This window comes from Heterocephalus glaber, unplaced genomic scaffold (assembly GCF_053883595.1).
Source record: "Heterocephalus glaber isolate CG9 unplaced genomic scaffold, H.glaber_assembly_v1.0 deba00001687, whole genome shotgun sequence".
NCBI classification, from domain to species: Eukaryota; Metazoa; Chordata; class Mammalia; order Rodentia; family Bathyergidae; genus Heterocephalus; species Heterocephalus glaber.
Genome location: NW_028258412.1, coordinates 28006317 through 28024871, shown reverse-complemented (window position 1 = coordinate 28024871; position 18555 = coordinate 28006317). Strand labels below are relative to the sequence as shown.

The 18555-nt window shown below is 41.9% G+C and overlaps 1 protein-coding gene across 3 annotated transcripts; it reads right to left on the bottom strand.

Annotated features, from left to right (window-relative positions):
- Positions 1-1899: 1899 nt before the first annotated feature.
- On the bottom strand, positions 1900-18302 carry Znf84 (zinc finger protein 84). 3 transcript variants are annotated; one of them, XM_087198443.1, is made up of 4 exons: positions 18114-18302; positions 14899-15121; positions 13623-13718; positions 1900-8142 (listed from the first exon to the last, which is right to left on the bottom strand). In XM_087198443.1, exons 1-4 carry the CDS (start codon positions 18120-18122, stop codon positions 6164-6166), a joined length of 2307 nt encoding a protein of 768 aa, XP_087054569.1. In that variant the 5' UTR covers positions 18123-18302; the 3' UTR covers positions 1900-6163. The 3 variants fall into 3 exon arrangements, with proteins under 3 accessions (XP_087054569.1, XP_004844099.1, XP_004844100.1); XM_004844042.4 differs by having other exon boundaries at positions 14899-15025; positions 18114-18296; XM_004844043.4 differs by lacking the exons at positions 14899-15121; positions 18114-18302 and adding an exon at positions 8521-8633 and having other exon boundaries at positions 13623-13646.
- Positions 18303-18555: the final 253 nt, after the last annotated feature.

Here is an 18555-nt window from a genome sequence, read left to right as displayed (position 1 = left end):
TCTCAGCAGGTTAACTTCAAAGAAGACTAAACACCAAGCAGGACAGTCCTATCATGAGAGTCAGGGTGCTGACCTGGAAAGGGGCCTTGATCCAGTATATGCAATGGAGGCTTCAGAAGGGAGGACTTTTGCCCCTCCAGACTTTTCTGATCCCACTGAGCCCACAGAAGAGAAGAGAGGTCTCCATCACATCCTAATAAGAGCTAACTCCCCCATTCCTGCCCTTCCTGAAATACAATGCAGAAGCCTCTGCTCTGGAAGACAACACCCCCTCCCCCCATACCACTAGTCACAGCATTTGTTGAGGTGCCATGCCTGAACAGGGGGTGAACAGACTACATCCCAGAAGAGGTACAGAATTAGCCCCAAATGGGCCATCAAAACCAAGAGGAGCGCCTATGTCTCTGGACTCAGGAAGGGTCTGAGGACTATAGCAGGAAAGTGCACAAAGAAAAGCTTGATGTTGGATGCTTCTGTGACAGCCTGCCTTTAACCTTCTAGTGAAACCCCCAAGAGATGGTACAAGTTCAATACAGGTGCTCCTAAGAATGGGACAAAGGTGACAGCCAACTGGGATAAGCTGAAATGCTGAAGAGTCTATGGAAGATGGGAGGGAGGGACAGAGACCGAAGGAGAGTAAAGACCCCACAGTATTAGGAGCCACAAGAGGAGGGGTGTGCACACATCATCAGGGAGGCACTGGAAAATAGGAAGTCCATGGTGGTTCCTCCCCACAGACAGGCTGAGGGTAGGAGAACCTGTCACAGAAATGAGCTCCCCAATTACAATGGAGATGACAGATGGGTGTAGATATTCCCTAGTCAAAGCAGGAACAGCCTCCTCTATTGCCATTACCAAAGAGCCTCTGGAGGACTGTGCTTGTGACAACTGTGGATTCTGTAGGGCCAGAGGTCCAGATCCTTGAGGAGCACATTTTTGTTGCGGGACGGAGCAAGTGTTGTAAATTGAAAGCCACAGATACAACATGGAAACTCTGTGCACCTTGTGTGGAGACCACCAGACCAGAAGAGGACTTGGGTCTTTTGAGGTACTTGACACTGATCTTCAGGAGGTAGAGCTGTTGTTAAACCACAGGGAAGGAACAGAAGAGGAGCTCCGTTGATCCCCTGGATACTTGTTCAGACTTCCTTGTCCAGATGTGATACAAGATGAGCAGACATAGCAACTTGGGTCTGAGAAGGGCTTGGTGATCACAGCTCAGACCCTCTTGAGACACTACCAGATCTGCCATGGGTGCCCACAGAGGTGCTGATGAAGTGTGAGAATTTAGACTGGATAACAGGAGAGCGAGCACAACTCCAGTGGAAAAGTGGAGGAGAGGGGATGAGGGGTGGGAACTACTCACTTTAGTCTCTCCTCAGAAGGCCGACCAGAATCCCACAGGAGCAGCTTCCTCAGTAACACAAGAAGAGTTTAAACAGAGGAAGAGACAGAATGTGTAACCCCAGAGGTGCAGCATCCAGGTTCCTCCTCAGGGAGCCCCTTACTGCCCAGTGGCAGAGAGAGCTGTCAGCAGACAGTCTCAACGCAGCCTGCGTCTTGTCTGACAAGGGATATTCTGATGAGCAATTTGCTCCAGAGCTCCCTCTAGCTTGCAATAACCCAGGGTGCAGTCTCACTTTTCTTATTCATTCGTAGCTCTTGGTTTCAGTACATACCTCACACCCAAAGAATCCAGAGAACCCAACTTGACAGCTTGATTCTTATTTATTTATTTATTTATTTATTTATTTATTTATTTATTTATTTGGTTCCGGCGATCAAACTCGGGTCCTTGCACTTGCGCAGCAGGCGGTGAAACCACTGAGCTAAATCCCCGGCCCCAAAAGCTTGATTCTTGTTAGTAGGAATACTCAGGCTATAAGTAACAAATACAACTTAAAAGAGCTGAAACAAACATGAGAGTTTATTACCAGATACTTGGAATATCTCACAGAAGTGCTCAACAGTCAAGGAATAGAAAGGACAGAGAGATTTGGACAGGAAGACAAGAACCAGGCACCAGCACAGAATTAGCCCTCTCTAGATCTTGCTTCCATGACAGACTCACTCTTCCTACTGCAGATCATGTTTCTCTCCACTGGACTGGAAATACAGCCACATTTAAATAGAGCTCCAGCTTCTAAAATTATATAGAGTCCCAGCTTTCCAGAAGCCTTCTAATAGAAAACATGTAATGATTACATTATCACAGCCAGAAATACATGCAAATACTGGATTAGTATTAACAAGTAACAAGGGCATTTCACTGCAGATCTGCAAAAGCATGAAATGAAACTATAGAAGTCTCAAGGAACTCCAAGTAGGTCAAGAAGGCCAGAAACTATTGCATAGGAGAAACATAATGTGCTTATAAATGATAAATAGGCATGGTTATATATAAAAGTCCTGGCATACAATAAGAGTACATTTTAAGTCCACAATGAGTCACACAATATTTCAACATGAGAGTGTGCGATAAGAGTTGCATTTTTAAATAATCACAATGTTTAGTATGAAAATGAAGTAGAAACAAAGGGAAGGTGCATAAAATACACATGCAGCTACATGGATGAGTCTGTGAGCACTTAGGGCAGGGTAGGTACTGCAAATGTGAAAGCTTGTTGGAACTATATCTGTAGATTATCAAGCCCAGAGGAATGGACGAACTGGACATATATTGATGTGATAATGATTCAATGATCTAGGAAACCTCAAGTATAGAGCCAAATGTCTACTGATCTATATGTTACTCAACAAAGATACTATTACATAAAGCTGCTATTCTTCCAGTTTATTTCATTTTAGGATACTATGGCATTGTTCTTGAAATCAAAATAAAAAAGCATGGATTCACAAATTCACTATGTCATAACCTCAAAGAAAAGTTGAGCAGAAGGCATATTTGAGACAGGTCTAGAAATCCAGAGACCAGACCTCCCAAAATCCCCATGACTTAGTAAAAGGAATATAATGGAACCATCCTTGGTCTAACTGTGTACAATTCCAGACCAGTGGGAGAAACTAGTGGGAAAAAAGAAACGGATGCTTCCTATATTTAGCATTCCATGTGGTATGCCTTGTGGTCCATGAAACCATAGGGACAGATGGTCTACAGCTATCTTTAATTCGATGTGCAGTCTGTGGTAGAAACCAATAAGGGAAACAGACACACTTCTGTAGTTTACCAAGATTTAAAAAGCAGACACTAAAGGTGTCTATTTCCAGAGTCCAAGCTCTCTCATGTCCTTCAGAAAAAGGCAGCACTTTGGGGGCCTCAAAGCCACATGGGCTCACACCAGGCATCAGATGATCTGGATTTCTCTATGCTCCATATCTGCCCACCCTACAACCTGAACATTATGAGTTTTTTCTCTTTGCTAGTACAGAAGTTCTACTGTCTACTGAAGGAAGTACTAGTTTTAACTGCTTAACAGTCAATGGAATAACCTAGACTCTGAATGAGCAAAACTAGGACATTTTTAGATAAGAGACTCTTGACCCGGTCCAAGATCTAATGCCTCAATCTCTGTAACTCATAAAGAAAAACCATGATTGATAGAGGGGGAAAGTGCATAGACAAGCAAGATTTTTTTTTTTTTTTTGGTACCGGGGATCAAACTCTGGTCCTTGCGCTTGCAAGGCAGGTGGCAGGACCACCAGGGGAAAGTGCATAAAATCACAAAATAGAACATCATCCTGTTAATGTTTGTTCACTTACAAGGGTTTGTCTCCCTCATCTGGTAAAATGACTTTCAAATATTAAGGACAAATGTAGGATGTCCACAAATTTTTGTTTGTTGAGATAGGGTCTCACTATGTAGCCCAGGCTGGCCTTGAACTTGGGGTGATCCTCCTGCCCAGCCTTCCGAGTGTTGGGATTACAAGGGTGGGCAACCATGGCTGCCAGGAAGTCCACTAATTTGAATATGAATTTAAAAATTGTGAAACTGGATGTTTTAAAAATTACCATCCAAAAAGGTAGGCTAATACAGACACTGAAATACTGGTATCTTAGTTTAGAACAGTAAGGAAAAATCTCTTAGAACTTTCAGTGATAACAGCCCACTGTGGCCCATGTACTATAGGTTCACCACCACTGGTTTAGAAAATTATTCTAATTTATTAAAAATTCTAACTGTCCAACAATGTTGCATAATTGTAATTAAAGGAAAAATACTGTTAGAATCAAAGATGAAATACACTATTCTGGAAAAAAAATGTGCAGAAGAGAAATCTTCATTTTTCTAAGTTTGGAATCAAGCTCAATGTCAGATTTTAGTCTATTTTATTACCCTACAAAAATAACACCTTTCTCAAGCAATATTACAGAGAGAAAAAAACTACAAAATTTTAACTTAGCTAAAAGTTGCCTCATGTCTTTTAAAAGGAGTAAAGTAAGTTACTAACAGTTTCCCACTTGGCTAAGGCAACAGATGAAAGAAGGTTAAACAACTACTCCAAAGGAAGAAATAATGGAAACTGTATTTCCTAACACTTGTCAGCAATCCCAAAGGTACACAGGAAAGCAAAACACATCCCTGAATGTGTCAAAAATTTTTACCTTTTTTGAGCAGTTCTGGGGATGGAACACACAACATTCTGTATGGTAGGCTAGCACTCTACCACTGGGCTACATCCCCAGCCCAGTAATTTTTTTTAACCACAAAATTCTCTGTATTTCACATCTTCTGAAAAGTCACGACTCAATAACTGGTTTCTCCATCTAATTTTTTACAAGATACTTTATGAAATAACACAACACAGCGGCAGCACAACATATTCATATGTCATCATAGGAAATTAAAATGCAACACACTGTTGGGTCACACAGCACTTAAGATATACAGGAAAGACATATGGAGGCAGCCCACCAAATGAGAGAATTTTACAGCAATACATCCTTTTATACAGGTGAATGCTGAGGAGTATAGTTCACACACTCTTCTGCTCACTCAGTATCATACATGACTATTGCTATTCTTGGTTGTCTTTGCAAACTTATTAACAGGATTTTATATGAACTGTTTCTCAGATTCTGTGAATGTAGAAAACTAATAAAATGTTCATCTCTTACTAAAGAGAACAATAAAAATATATGCAAACAAACATTAAGGATAAAAGAAATGTGATATTATTTAATCTACTTATTCAGCAACAGGCCATGTTATGTGAGTTTCTCTTTTCATTCCGGTGATATAGTGTGTCTTGACATATCAAGAGGCACTATAAGGTATATATATTTTATGTTCTGAATTGAATTCTCAATTGTAAATAGTAATCAAAACACACAAAAGATATTATGTGGCACTGGACAGTAAGTCAGAAACACCACTAAAAATTTTCTTCTTCAGATGTTTCAATGATTCAATTTAGTTCCACATTTTAAAAACTTCACACTCCAGAGTGAACACTCGTCAACCAGTTGAAATTGAGATTGATCTAACTATCTATAAGAAGAGTACACCTATAATCTAAACTCTCAGGAGGCTGTGGCAGGAAGATCACCACACGTTCAAAGCCTGGGCCATATAGAGAATTTAAGGCCATCATGAACTACATAACAAGACCTTGCCTCAAAAATAAAGGAAAAACAAAAGATGTGTATGGCTTCCCTTCATAGCATTATTTCTAGGGACATATGTTTCCAATATGCTTGTTAGGTTTATCTGCAATATAAACTTTCTAAAATACAATGCAGCTAGGTTACTTGATGAACATTGATTGAACTTTTTTATTTCATATAATTTCACTCCTAAGGTCATTTTCTTAAGTACAATGAGCTGTCATTTCTTGATAAAAGTATAACCACACTTGTTCCAAAGTTTCCCCTCAAATGCACTGGGAACATTTCTAATGGCTAATGAGACCGACCTCTGCAAGGCTTTCCTACATTCACAGGATCCCTGCTTGGTCTGTCCATGGAACAAGGCTCAAGTGCTCTGGAAGATTCCAGGGACCCAATGCACTCACAGGTTCACTCTCCTCCATGAGTGCTGATAGGTATGCTTGCCTGATAAAATGTCCCATGCACAACCTCACTTACACAACTTTAAGGGACAGTCTGACATACAATGGAATGCAACTGTTGGCACAAGATTCACCATGACTGCATTTTCTGAAGCAAACGAGGTGTGGATCTATTAGGCTCACTTATTCACTCCTAGGACTTTGGTCCTGTGTGATTTCTCTGGTGGTTAATAAGCTGTGACTTCTGGGAGAAGGCTCTCTCACACTCGATACACTGATACGGCTTCTCTCCTGTGTGAATCCTCTGATGGTTCACAAGCTGTGACTTCTGAGAGAAGGCTTTCCTACACTCACTGCAGCCATAAGGCCTCTCACCTGTGTGTGTCCTCTGATGTGGAATGAGGTGTGACTTTCGAGAGAAGGCTTTGCCACACTCCCTGCATTCAAAAGGTTTCTCTCCTGTGTGTATCCTCCGATGGTTAATGAGACTTGACTTCTCCCTGAAGGCTTTTCTGCACTCACTGCATTCATAAGGTTTTTCTCCTGTATGAGTTCTCTGATGTCTAATTAGTTCTGACTTCTCAAAGAAGGCTTTTCTACAAAGAGTGCACTCATAGGGTTTCTCTCCTGTGTGAATTCTCTGGTGAGTGTTTAGCTGTGACTTCTGGGAGAAAGCTTTGTCACAGTCTCTGCACTCATATGGTTTTTCTCCAGTATGAGTCCTCTGATGAGTTGCAAGGCTTGACTTTTCACCAAAGGCTTTCCCACATTCAGTGCATTCATAGGGTTTCTCTCCCGTGTGTGTCCTCTGATGTGATATGAGATGCGACTTCTGACAAAAGGCTTTCCCACATTCACTGCACACATAAGGTTTTTCTCCTGTATGAATTCTCTGATGATTGGTGAGACTCAACTTTTCACTAAATGCTTTCCCGCATTCACTGCATTCATAGGGTTTTTCTCCTGTGTGAGTTCTCTGATGTCTAACAAGCTGGGACTTTCTGCTGAAGGCCTTTCCACATTTACTGCACACAAAGGGCTTCTCTCCTGTATGTGTCATCTGATGGGATATGAGGTGTGACTTCTGGGAGAAGGCCTTCCCACACTGCAGGCACCCATGGGGCTTCTCTCCGGTATGGGTTCTCTGATGATTGATGAGGCTTGACCTCTCTCTGAAAGCTTTCCCACACTCCCTGCATTCATAGGGTTTCTCTCCAGTGTGAACCGTCTGGTGTCTAATGAGTTCTGACTTCTCAAAGAAGGCTTTTCTGCAATCACTACATCCATAGGGCTTTGTTCCTGTGTGAGTCCTGTGATGTGTCACAAGCTGTGACTTCCTGCTAAAGGCTCTCCCACATTCCCTGCATCCAAATGGTTTCTCTCCTGTATGAATTCTCTGATGATTAATGAGATTTGACTTTTCACTGAAGGCCCTCCCACACTCACTGCAGCCATAAGGCTTCTCTCCAGTGTGTGTCCTCCAATGTGATATGAGATGAGACTTCCGGGAAAAGGCTTTGCCACACTTACCACACTCATAGGGCTTCTCTCCTGTGTGTGTCCTCTGATGGGATGTGAGCTGTGACTTTTGGGAGAAAGCTTTCCCACACTGGCCACAGTCATAAGGTTTCTCTCCAGTATGAGTTCTATGGTGTGTGACGAACTGTGACTTCTGGGGAAAGGTTTTCCCACATTTACCACAGCCATAAGCTATCTCTCTTATGTGTCTGCTCTGATGTTTAATGAGGCTTGACTTCTTGCTGAAGCGCTTCCTACATTCACTGCATTCATAAAGTTTCTCCCCTAGACGAGTTCTGTGATAAATGACAATCTGGGACTTTTTATAGTTAATATTATCACATTTATCACATTCATAGTATTTTAACCAAGTATCAGCTTCCTGAGGCTTGGTATTGAGAAACAATTTATCAAATACATTAAAGTCATCTGATTCTCTTCCACAGTCTGCTTCTGGGATAAGCAAATCTAAATGATGTTCTAAAATCAATCCATCTAAATCACCTTCATTGTTTGATTTACTTAATGAAACAAAATCCATGTTAAGAGTGAAATTTTTTCCAAATACATCCCACTCATGACCTCTTTTCAAACTTCTAGGCTGGTCTTGGTTCTCCTGTTGCCATGTCATGTGATCATCTACTTGCCAGGCTTCTAAAATAGAAACAGAAAATCTGTTTGGTTGTGCTTCATGGAATAAAACACCACAAATGCTATGTTGAGGGTCTAACTGCTTGTTAGGGATTAGCTTCTGAGTATGAAAAAAACCAGAATGCCTACCTTCTACATATTGAAAAACATGAGAAATACTGAAAAAAGACAGGAAACTGTCTACGGATAAATCATCTCTTGCTATTAGCAAACAAAAGCTTATCGATGAATATAAAAACTACATGACAAGCAATAAGGAATACAACAAGGAGGCAGGAGGAGGCCCTGGTCCAAGGTTCTAGGATGTGCTAACTCAGAACCAAGCAGGCACACACACACTCCAAGCAGTGCAAGTACTGTAGAACAGAGCAAGGAACTTACATTTCAGTGGAGAAGACTGAAAATAGAGTTGGTGGTGTTGTTTTTTTTTTCGGTACTGGGAATTTCAGGACCTTGAGCTTGTGAGGCAGGTGCAGCTACAGTGAGCTAAATCCCTGGCCCAAAATAGAGTATTTTTTAAAAATAACAAAGCTGAAATTGTGGTAAGGACTAGAAAATAAATACACTGGATAGAGTAATAGGCTAAAACTATGTCAAGCTTGAAGAATAAGAAATATTTGTGTATTTTTCCCATTCTTAGATTTTCAGGAAGTGTTATTTAAACTGGGCTGTATGCATCTCCAACATTTATTATCAAGAAAACACTTGATGCAACATATGCTATCAAAATATATCCTCTTTCATGTTAACTGTTCAGGCACAGAACTTTTAAACCCAGGTGAACTCTCAATGAAAGGACTCAAGACACAAGTTCCCACAGGGGGAAAAGACATGCTCATTTCTCATCAACTCTACTTCCATCATCCTCATAACATAACCACTTCTTTTCAAGTCGTAAGTGCTTTTCAAAAGCACTGCTTTCTAATAAAAACTTATATTCAAGATGTTTTGCGAGGTCATGCTTAAAGGTATGAAAGATCATTGGTATTGTGAAAACTTCCAGAGATTTCAATGTCCATGGAGGCAATATATTTGTGGAAAATGCTTAGCTCATTGTGAGTCATAAAAGCCCTCGTGAAGGAAGAATCAGCAAGACTTGCTGATGATCTGATGTGGGCGGGACAAGGAAAGAAAGGAATCAAAAATGATCCCTAGGTCCGGGACTGACCAATTCAGTGGATTATGGTGTTAATTACTGAGATGGGCAAGAAAGAAGACTAGAAGCTAAATTGAGGGTCCACTGTAGATGCTTTAGTCTTGGGATGTATTTGAAGACTTTGAATCAAATAAATATATATGGCCAGGGATTTAGCTCAGTGGTGCTGCCGCCTGCCTCACAAGTAAGAGGTCCCAAGTTCGATCACTGGTACCAAAAAATATATATATATACATATGTGGGGGGCCAGGGATTTAGCTCAGTGGTGCTGCACCTACCTCACAAATGCAAGGTCCTGAGTTTGATCCCTGGTACAAAAAAAAAAAAAAAAAAAATGTGGGAATAGGTGGGTACAATGGCACATGCCTGTAATCTCAGCTACTGAGGATTAGGCAAGAGAATCATATCTTCAAGATCAGCTTGGGAAATTCAATGAAGTTCTATCTCAAAATTTAAAGAAAAAGTGTGTTGGGGTGGCAGTTGGGGATGTAGCTCAGTGGGAGAATGCCCATAGGTTTAATCCCTAGTACTGTGAAAGAGACAAAGAGACAGACAGCCAGAGAAAGGAAGGGGTGGGGGGAGAGGGAGGGGGAGAGGGAGAGAGAGAAGGAGAGGGAGAGAACAGAGAATGAGAAATAAGATAGAGAAAGGAAGATGACATTGCCTTATACTTGGCCATCTGTGATCTATCCCAACACCTACACTGTCTTTATTACTCTTCTCTCTTATAGTCTAATCTATCATATCATCTAAATAATCTTTTTTTCTTTCTTTTTTTGGGCGGTACTGAGGATTGAAACCAGGACCTTCACATTGACCTACATCCTCAGCCTCTTTATTTCAGTACAGGGTCTCACTGAACTGCTAAATTCCTGGGCTCCAAATAACAGTCCTCCTTCCTCAGCCTCCTAGAGTGCTGGAATCACAGGCATATGCCACCAGGCCCAGCCTAGACAGATGATGACATACCTTTCTAATTGATGTACTGGCTTCCATTACATTTCCTACTCTGTGGTCAGAATTAACTTTTAAAAATATAAACCAAAAATTTGCTTTTATTTAAATTACTTCAAGTAATCCTCTTTCTGTTGTTTACAAGTAGAGGTAGGATCTGGTTCCTACCCTCTGCCTTTCTTGGGCTCTCCAGAACACCAAATTCCAGCCACACAGGCTTCCGTTCAGCACCTTAATATCAATAAGCCTCTTCTCACTTCTCTTATTCACAGCTGTCACTCCTTTTGGACATCCTGCCCATCAGTTCTTCACACTGCCTGCTCATTTCATATTTTTCGTATCTATTTTGGTTTGGTTTGGTTTTTTGAGAAAGGGGCTCCCTGTATAGTTTAGGCTGGTCTTGAACTTGTTGGCCTCAAACTCACGGCAACTCTGCTTCAGCTTCCTGAGTGCTGGGATTACAAGCCTGCACCACCATGCCCACCTCATTCTTCATATCTAGAATTGGCTTCTCCACATTATTTTGTTATAGACTAAATAAATGTCTGGGTCCTCTCAAAATTCCTATGTTGAACTCTTAATTTCTAGCATGTCTGCATTGTGAAATAGAGTTCCTAAGGAAGTAACTATGGATAAATTAGGGGACAAAGGTGGGACTGTGATCTGAGGGTCTATGGCAGCAGAGACACTGGAGTATGCTCTCTCTCCTGACACTCAGGGAAGAAGCTGTGTAAGCACCAGCAAGAAGGCAACTGTCTGTAAGCCCAGAAATTGATTCTGCACTTCCCTACATCCAGAACTGTAAGAAGTAAATTTCTTTATCACTCTGTAGTCATTTGTTATGGCAGACTAATACACTACTCTCTACTATATCATCTGATTTATTTCTGTGATAGTACTCATCAGGGTCTGATTATTTTCTTGGTTACAGGCTAACCTGTTCATTTTTTAATCCTCCTACTAAAAAGTAAGCATTATGGAGTGGGGGGTCTATTTCTCATGCTCCCTACTATACCCAGAACGACCCTGGAAAGTAGAAGAAATCAGTGTGTACTCAATGCAGAGTCAGCAGCAGTTGAGACTGCTGTCCAGAGAAAGGCCGCCAACAACACTGCCACTGGCTGGTATCTGGGGACTGGGATTCCGGCACTGCTCCCACAGTTCTCTGAACTAAGAATGTACACAAACACACAGCCTCCTTCTAAGGGTCAACAGGCTGGCAGATATGAGGCAGCAGACCACCTAGCCAGCCCCAGGAAGGACACAAGCATCTAGTCAGTGATGGGCTCCCAGGGTCAGACACACTGGACAGGTGTCACTATGCCTCACTGCAAGAGCATGAAAAGCTGTACACAGGTTTTTTTCAAAGAGTCTGGGCCTCTGCTATAATCCAGCTGAGTGACCTCACCAGGGCATGGAAATAAACCACAGCCACAATGACATCTACATGCTTGATACCAGGAGCCCTTCTTATGACTCTGAACATGGGGATGATCTTGGGGAGCAGACACACAATCCCAGTTTGACAGATAGCTAACTTTGCAGATTTGCAATGAAACAGGAATGCTCAACAAGTTTAAAACTCCATGTATATCATTCTACTCAATCAGCTTTTGGTTTTGGATCTATGACACCCAAAGCTGGAGAAAAATCCCCAGGTAATGTGATGCATGCCTGGCTACAAAAATCTATGCTAAAAAAACACTGCAAAGAGAAACTACATAAACAAATACTATGTGCTCCATAAATGAAGCACAGGTATGAAATCATAAGCCTTTGCATCTGTATGTCCAAATAAAACTCAGGGACCACACAACTAAAAATACTATAAACAATGTGATCAGGTCTGGGATGGGGCTTCAGAAAAATGGGAGAACAATGTAGGCTGGAGTGTTCAAGGAACATCTCATAAATGAGTATAATGAACACTCAGTTCCTGCAGAGAGGACAAAGAATTTCTACACAATTTGCAGAACACGATCAGAAGTTCAAATGCAGAGAATAAATGTTAAATGTCTGAAAACGATGAGAAATGTTTAAACCTAGGCACCTGTATCTCTCTCACCTTTAAAGGGGTACATGCAGGGACACTGGACATCCTCGGGACTTGCCACACCTCAATCAGGGACAGGAGGTGGGGGTAAATCCTGGGAGGCTCAGAGCAGGGATGAGCTCTCACAGTGCCTTAGAGAGCTCTCAGCAGCACTGTGCCCCATGGCCCACAGCAATGCCACCTGTCACTGGCACTGCTATTCCCATCTCAAGTCCCCATTTTCCCAATGTACTTGGGGGGACCACATTCCAATAAGTTCTTGCACTCAGATATGTACCCAGGATCTGTTTCTGAGGGAATCTGGAGTAAATCAGTATAAGGAGGTTTAAGTGATCAGTGTGTGTTGGCTGATTTAGAAAATCAAATCGTCGTGCACGTTATTGAAGATAACTTATGAAAGATTAGAACCTAGGTCCACTTAAAAGGTCCACTTTGAGGAACTTCAGGAAAGGGAAACCATGGGCATGGTTTCTTTTGTTTCTTTTGGGGAGGAAGATAGTCTGACTATGTAGTTTAGGCTGGCCTTGAACTATGTATCCCAGGCTGTCCTCAAACTCATGGTGATTCTCCTGCCTCACCCTCTCAAGTGCTGAGATTATAGGCATGTACCATCATCCTCGGTTTCATGTCTGTAGTTTTATGTGGAAGTCAAAGAGGCAAAGTCTTAAAATGATACCTTCCAGACTGGGGATTTAGCTCAGTGGTGCAGTGCCTGTCTCGCAAGTCAAGATCCTGAGTTCAATCCCAGTACCAAAAAAAAACTAAACTAAACTAAACTAAACTAAAATAAAATGATACTTTCCAAAAATCAAAAATATTTAAAGTAAGAAAGAATGGTAGGAACAGATTACTTTTACACTCCATTGTGTCTAAACTATGGAAAAGTAGAGTAGAATCTAGTTTAAAAGGGAGGATGTCTGGAGAGAAATGATGATTTCATTTTCTATTATAGTGACAAGGAACAGAGAGGCTTTGCAGGGTGCTCCTAAATTGAATTTAAAATAAAATTCTGGCATTCACAAGCAGAAATGTCTTTGACCCAGGGGAAGATAAAACAAGAAGTCCAAGTCCTTGATTCAAACTATAAAAAGGCTATAAAAATTGTCAGGCCTTTAATCAGGACAAAATGTTTCATTTTAAGCTACAAGTAAGACACAGCTAATGGTGATTTACCAGCACAGCTGATGTCAACTGCTCTGCATCAGCACAGTGGCTTAGATTCTGAAAAAAGCTCCTGAGCCACATTTCAAAGACACCACCCACCACTGGCCCACTGAGACCAGGCCTCTTTGCCTCCCAGCCTGGCTCTCTCACACTCACCTGGACAGTCTGAATGCTGAACTTCTCCATCTCCTACCCATGGTTCTTCACCTTGCTCCAACTTGAAAATGACATCTGGTTTCATAACTGTGTACCCTGTTTGGGGGAAAACACAAAGGCTGTAGATCTGAATCCATGGGCTTTAAGGGCCCTGGAGAAAGAGCAACCCTTAGCCTCAGAGTCCACAAGATGAAGCTGGATCTCAACAGAACAAATAACTCGAAGTCAGAGCAATGATCTCCCTGGTGGCTAACAAGACCTAAGAGTCTTTACCTTCTATAATTTAAATCTAAAACCATCCAATACCTCAGAGCTCTGCAGCCAGGCTCCCGGGTTCAGGTCCGGGCTCCCCTTTACTAGCTGTCAGTCCTGGGAAAGGTCTTGATTTTCTTACCAGAAAAAAGGATAATCATTGTACCTGGCATATAGGACTGCTCCAAAGACTATGTAGGCTCATGGTACAGCACGTGGTGAGCCAAAATTCATACACTATAGGTGCCACCATCACCACTACTACTAGCACATAGATTCAGAGATTTTCAAGGGCCTAAGGCTTCATTACTGGAGGGCGAGAGCCAAATTCTTTTGTGAGTGTGGTCCTGGAGACTAAACCCAGGGCCTCAAGCACAACAGGTAAGACCTAACCACTGAGCAATTCCCCCAGCCTTTTTGTTTTTGAGTCAACCTCACAAAGTCACTCAGGCTGGCCTTGAATTTTCCATCCTCCTCCCTCAGCCTCCCAAGTTCCTGAAATTATAGGTGTGCATCACTATACCTGGCTCTAAATACACAAAGTACTTAAAACAGAAAGTATAAAGAAACTGTCCAAGCCTAAGGAATTTTGATTTCCTAAATTCCAGTCCACGTTCATTTAAAATTTTCAGAATCTTAGCCGGGCATTGTGGCACACACTTATAACCCCAGCAACTGGAAGGCTGAGACAGGAGGATTGCCATGAGTTCGAGGCCAGCCTGGACAATCTAGCAAGTTCAAGGTCAGCCTGAATTACATAGCAAGATCTTGTTTCAAAAAAATACAAAAACAAAAAACAAAGTTTTTTTCACAATCCTACAGCATTAAGCAACTCAATAAAAAAACCCTTGTAATCTCAGTACTTAGGAGGCTGAGGGAGGAGGATCACTGCAAGTTCAGATCCAACCTAGACTACACAGCAGACTCAAGGCCAGCCTGAACTATGCATCAAGACCGTGTCTCAAAACAAAGAACAAAAACAATGCATTGGGCACACCAAGATACTCATGGGTACCTTTCTTACCCAGTGACACAAGGCTGCTGTAGTTCTCCAACATGACATCCCTGTACAAGTTCTTCTGGTGTGGCTCCAGGAGCTGCCATTCCTTCTGGCTGAAGTCCACAGACAAATCTTCAAATGAGAACAACTCCTGCAAGAGCACAGCTCTAATAAATCTGAAGCAGCCCTCATTGCATGCTGGGGAAAGACAGCTCGGAGCTCGGGCCTGTGCTCTCCTCACCACAAGCTGTAAATCACCAAGGTAAAGGCCACTATGCATCTTTCCATTCATACAATTCACACAAACCAAAACGGGAGGGTGTTTTCTGTGGTACTGAGAACTGAACCCAGAGCCTGTGTACTGACCACTTCCCTAGCCCAAGTCGGCAAATTGCCCAGGCTGGGCTTTAACTTGCAATCCTCCTGTAATGACAGATAATCTTCCTTGATGTTACCCAGAACCAGTGAACAGGCAGACTGCTAAGGATGAGCTGTAATAAAGACTCTTCAACTTCATTAGTGAATTTCTCATACTGTTACATTAAAATCTGTGGTCCATGTGTTAAACAAATCTTTAAGAAATCCATTGTCCTATCTTGTCTTTTGTTTTTGGGTGGTTTTTTTTGGTACCAGGGATCGAACTCAGGATCTTGTGCTTTTGAGGCAGGAGCAATGCCACTGCACTAAATCTCTGGCCCCTGTCCTATCTTGTTTTTGTTTTGTTTTGTTTTGGGACCAGGGACTCAACTTGGGACCTTATACTTGTGAGGCAGGCAGCAGAACCACTGAGCTAAATCCCCAGCCTCCTATCTTGTTTATTTTGGGGGGGGCGGGCAGGGGTACCAGGTACCAGGTATTGAACTCAGGTCCTTGCTCTCGCGCAGCAGGCAACAAAACCACTGAGCTAAATCCCCAGCCCCCTATCTTGTTTTTTAATGATCTTTCATCCATTAATTTTTTTTAACATCATGTAATAGTTACCTGGAAAATACTGGTCCCCTGAGTGAACAATCTTCTTATACATACATGAAAAATGGCTTTACCAGTTAATTTGGCAAATATTATTATAGAAATAATACTAATTTTAACAAACTCTTGCAAAAACCACAGTAACGTGCCCATAAGCTTTTTTGTTTGGTTTTTTTTGGTACTGGGGATCGAACTCAGGACTTTGCTCTTGCAAGGCAGGTGGCAGAACTACTGAGCTAAATCCCCAGCCCTCTTTGTTTTTTGAAACAGGGTCTCACTGTGTAGTGCAAGCTAGCCTTGAACTTACTATGCAGTCCAGGTTGACCTCAAACTCACGGTGATCCTCCTGATTCAGCCTCCTGAGTGCTGGGATTACAGGGGTAAACCACTATGCCTGGTTCCCATAAGCTTCTTTTTTTTCTGGTACCAGGGATCGAATTCAGGACTTTGGGCTTGCCAGGCAAGTGTGGTGCCACTGAGCTAAATCCCTGGCGCTCTTCCCGTAAGTTTTTTTTTTTTTTTGTACCAGAGATCAAACTCAGGACCTTGCACTTGCAAGGCAAGTGGCAGCACCACTGAACTAAATCCACAGCCCCCCATAAGCTTTTTGATACCAGTATAACCTCAATACCAAAACTCACTAAGTTTATTATGAAAAAGGAAAAGGAACAGCCAATTTACACATGCACCCCAATATGAAATTATAAACTACACTGAGCAATATACTAAGATAAATAAAACTAAGTTGGAGGGGTTTTTTTTCCAGGAATTCAAGGTTAGTTTAATAGTTTAAACATCAATTCAGGGCCAGGGATTTAGCTCAGTGGTTTTGCCACCTGCTGCACAAGCACAAGGACCCAAGTTCGATCCCTGGTACCAAAAACAAACAAACAAAAAACAACGACATCAATTCAGATTGAAGAGAAAAACAATCTCTTATCAACAAATGAATAGATTGAGAAAAATATATGATCATCTCAACCTGACACAGATAAAGCACTGGATAAAACTCAGCACCTGCAGATGGAGGAAAGTACTTCCTAAGAATTACAACAGTGGGCCAGCTGTGGCAGCGCATGCCTGTGATCCCAGCACTTGGGAGGCTGACGCAGGAGGATTGTCATGAGTTCAAGGCTAGCCTGGGCTACATGGTGAGTTCAAGGCCAGGCTGAACTACACAGCAAGACCCTGTCTCAAAAAAAAAAAAGAATTGCAAGAGAAAAGTGCAATTCGGGGCTTTTAAAAAACAGGTTTAGATTTTTCCAAACAGAAACATTAGATATCATAAGGAATAAGAAAATATAAAACCATGAAAAAGAATGAATTAACAAAGTCAAAAATCAGAAGAAAAAAAAAAAAGGTGGGTATAGTAGTCTATGGCTGCAGACCCAGCTACTCCAGAGGCTGAAACAGGGGATCACCTGAGCCTATGATTGTAAGAAAAGCTTGGCAACATTATGAGACCTGGTCTCAAAAAAATAAATAAATGAAAAATCCTGCTGTGGATTCTACCTCCGGATCACATGCTAGGGTTTTCTCTCAGTGGTAGAGGGCCTGCCTAGCATGTGCAAGTCCTGGGTTCAGTCATAGACACTGCAAAAAAAACCCAAAAAACAAAAACCATGCACTCAGTATAATGTTTCTCTTGTGAACCTAACCCATGATACCATTTGTTTAAAGGCTTCATTCAAGGGCCGGGGATTTAGCTCAGTGAGTCCGGCGCCTGCCTTGCAAGCACAAATTCCCAAGTTCAATCCCCGGTACTAAAAAAAACCAAAAAAGACCTTACTCAAGGAAAAAAAAGGAGTACCCGGGCCGGGGATTCAGCCCAGTGGTTTCGCCACCTGCTGCACGAGCGCAGGACCCGAGTTGGATCCCCGGTACCAAAAAACCAAAACAAACACAAAACACAAAGGAGTACCTAACGCCAAGAAATATTTACTTCCTATGGGCAACTGGTTTTCTTCTTCCTTTGAATTGTGGAACTTAAACATTTCTTATTTCTTTCAGAAATCTGAAAAACAAGTTTGCAGCTCAAATGCAATAATCATGCAGGATACTATGGTTTACAGGTAGTATTCAAACTTTAAGAACTTTCCAAGGTCCTATAGTTAATGCATCACTGCTCCAAATGTACCCCAATCCTGATCTTCTATTCTGAGGTTATTTCCCCTGATTTCTTAACCACTCACACTTTTCTTTTTCAGTGGAACACTTATTTATCTCTACTAATCCCCTGGAGAAATGATAAGGAGGAACAATCAACTTACCTGTAACATGGTTATTATCTGTTGCCTGCACAAGACGATTAGCAAGTGTGAGATGTGTTGTATTCTAGGTTTCTTCTGCTTCTGCCCCAAAGCTCTGGGGTGAGGTCTTGGCTATGTCTTCTCTACAGTGGATGAATTTTTGGTCCCAGGAACTCTGTTCTCATCTAATCAGGCCTACTTGTGAGAACCAGATCTGTGGGTATAGGACAAATACCTTCAAATGGTAGTTCAGGTCATACCCTAAACCATTTCCTCCCTTGCCAGAACCTAGGAATTTATGATCATCTAAAGCCAAGGTATGGTTACTACATAATTAAAATAGGCCTCTCAGGAACAGAAGCAAGATCCACTGAAGTACAACCCAAGTCCCTATCTCTACAAACAGAGAAAGAATTATCACAAATAATTCTGTGATTTATTGCATATGTACAGTGGGCTCTGA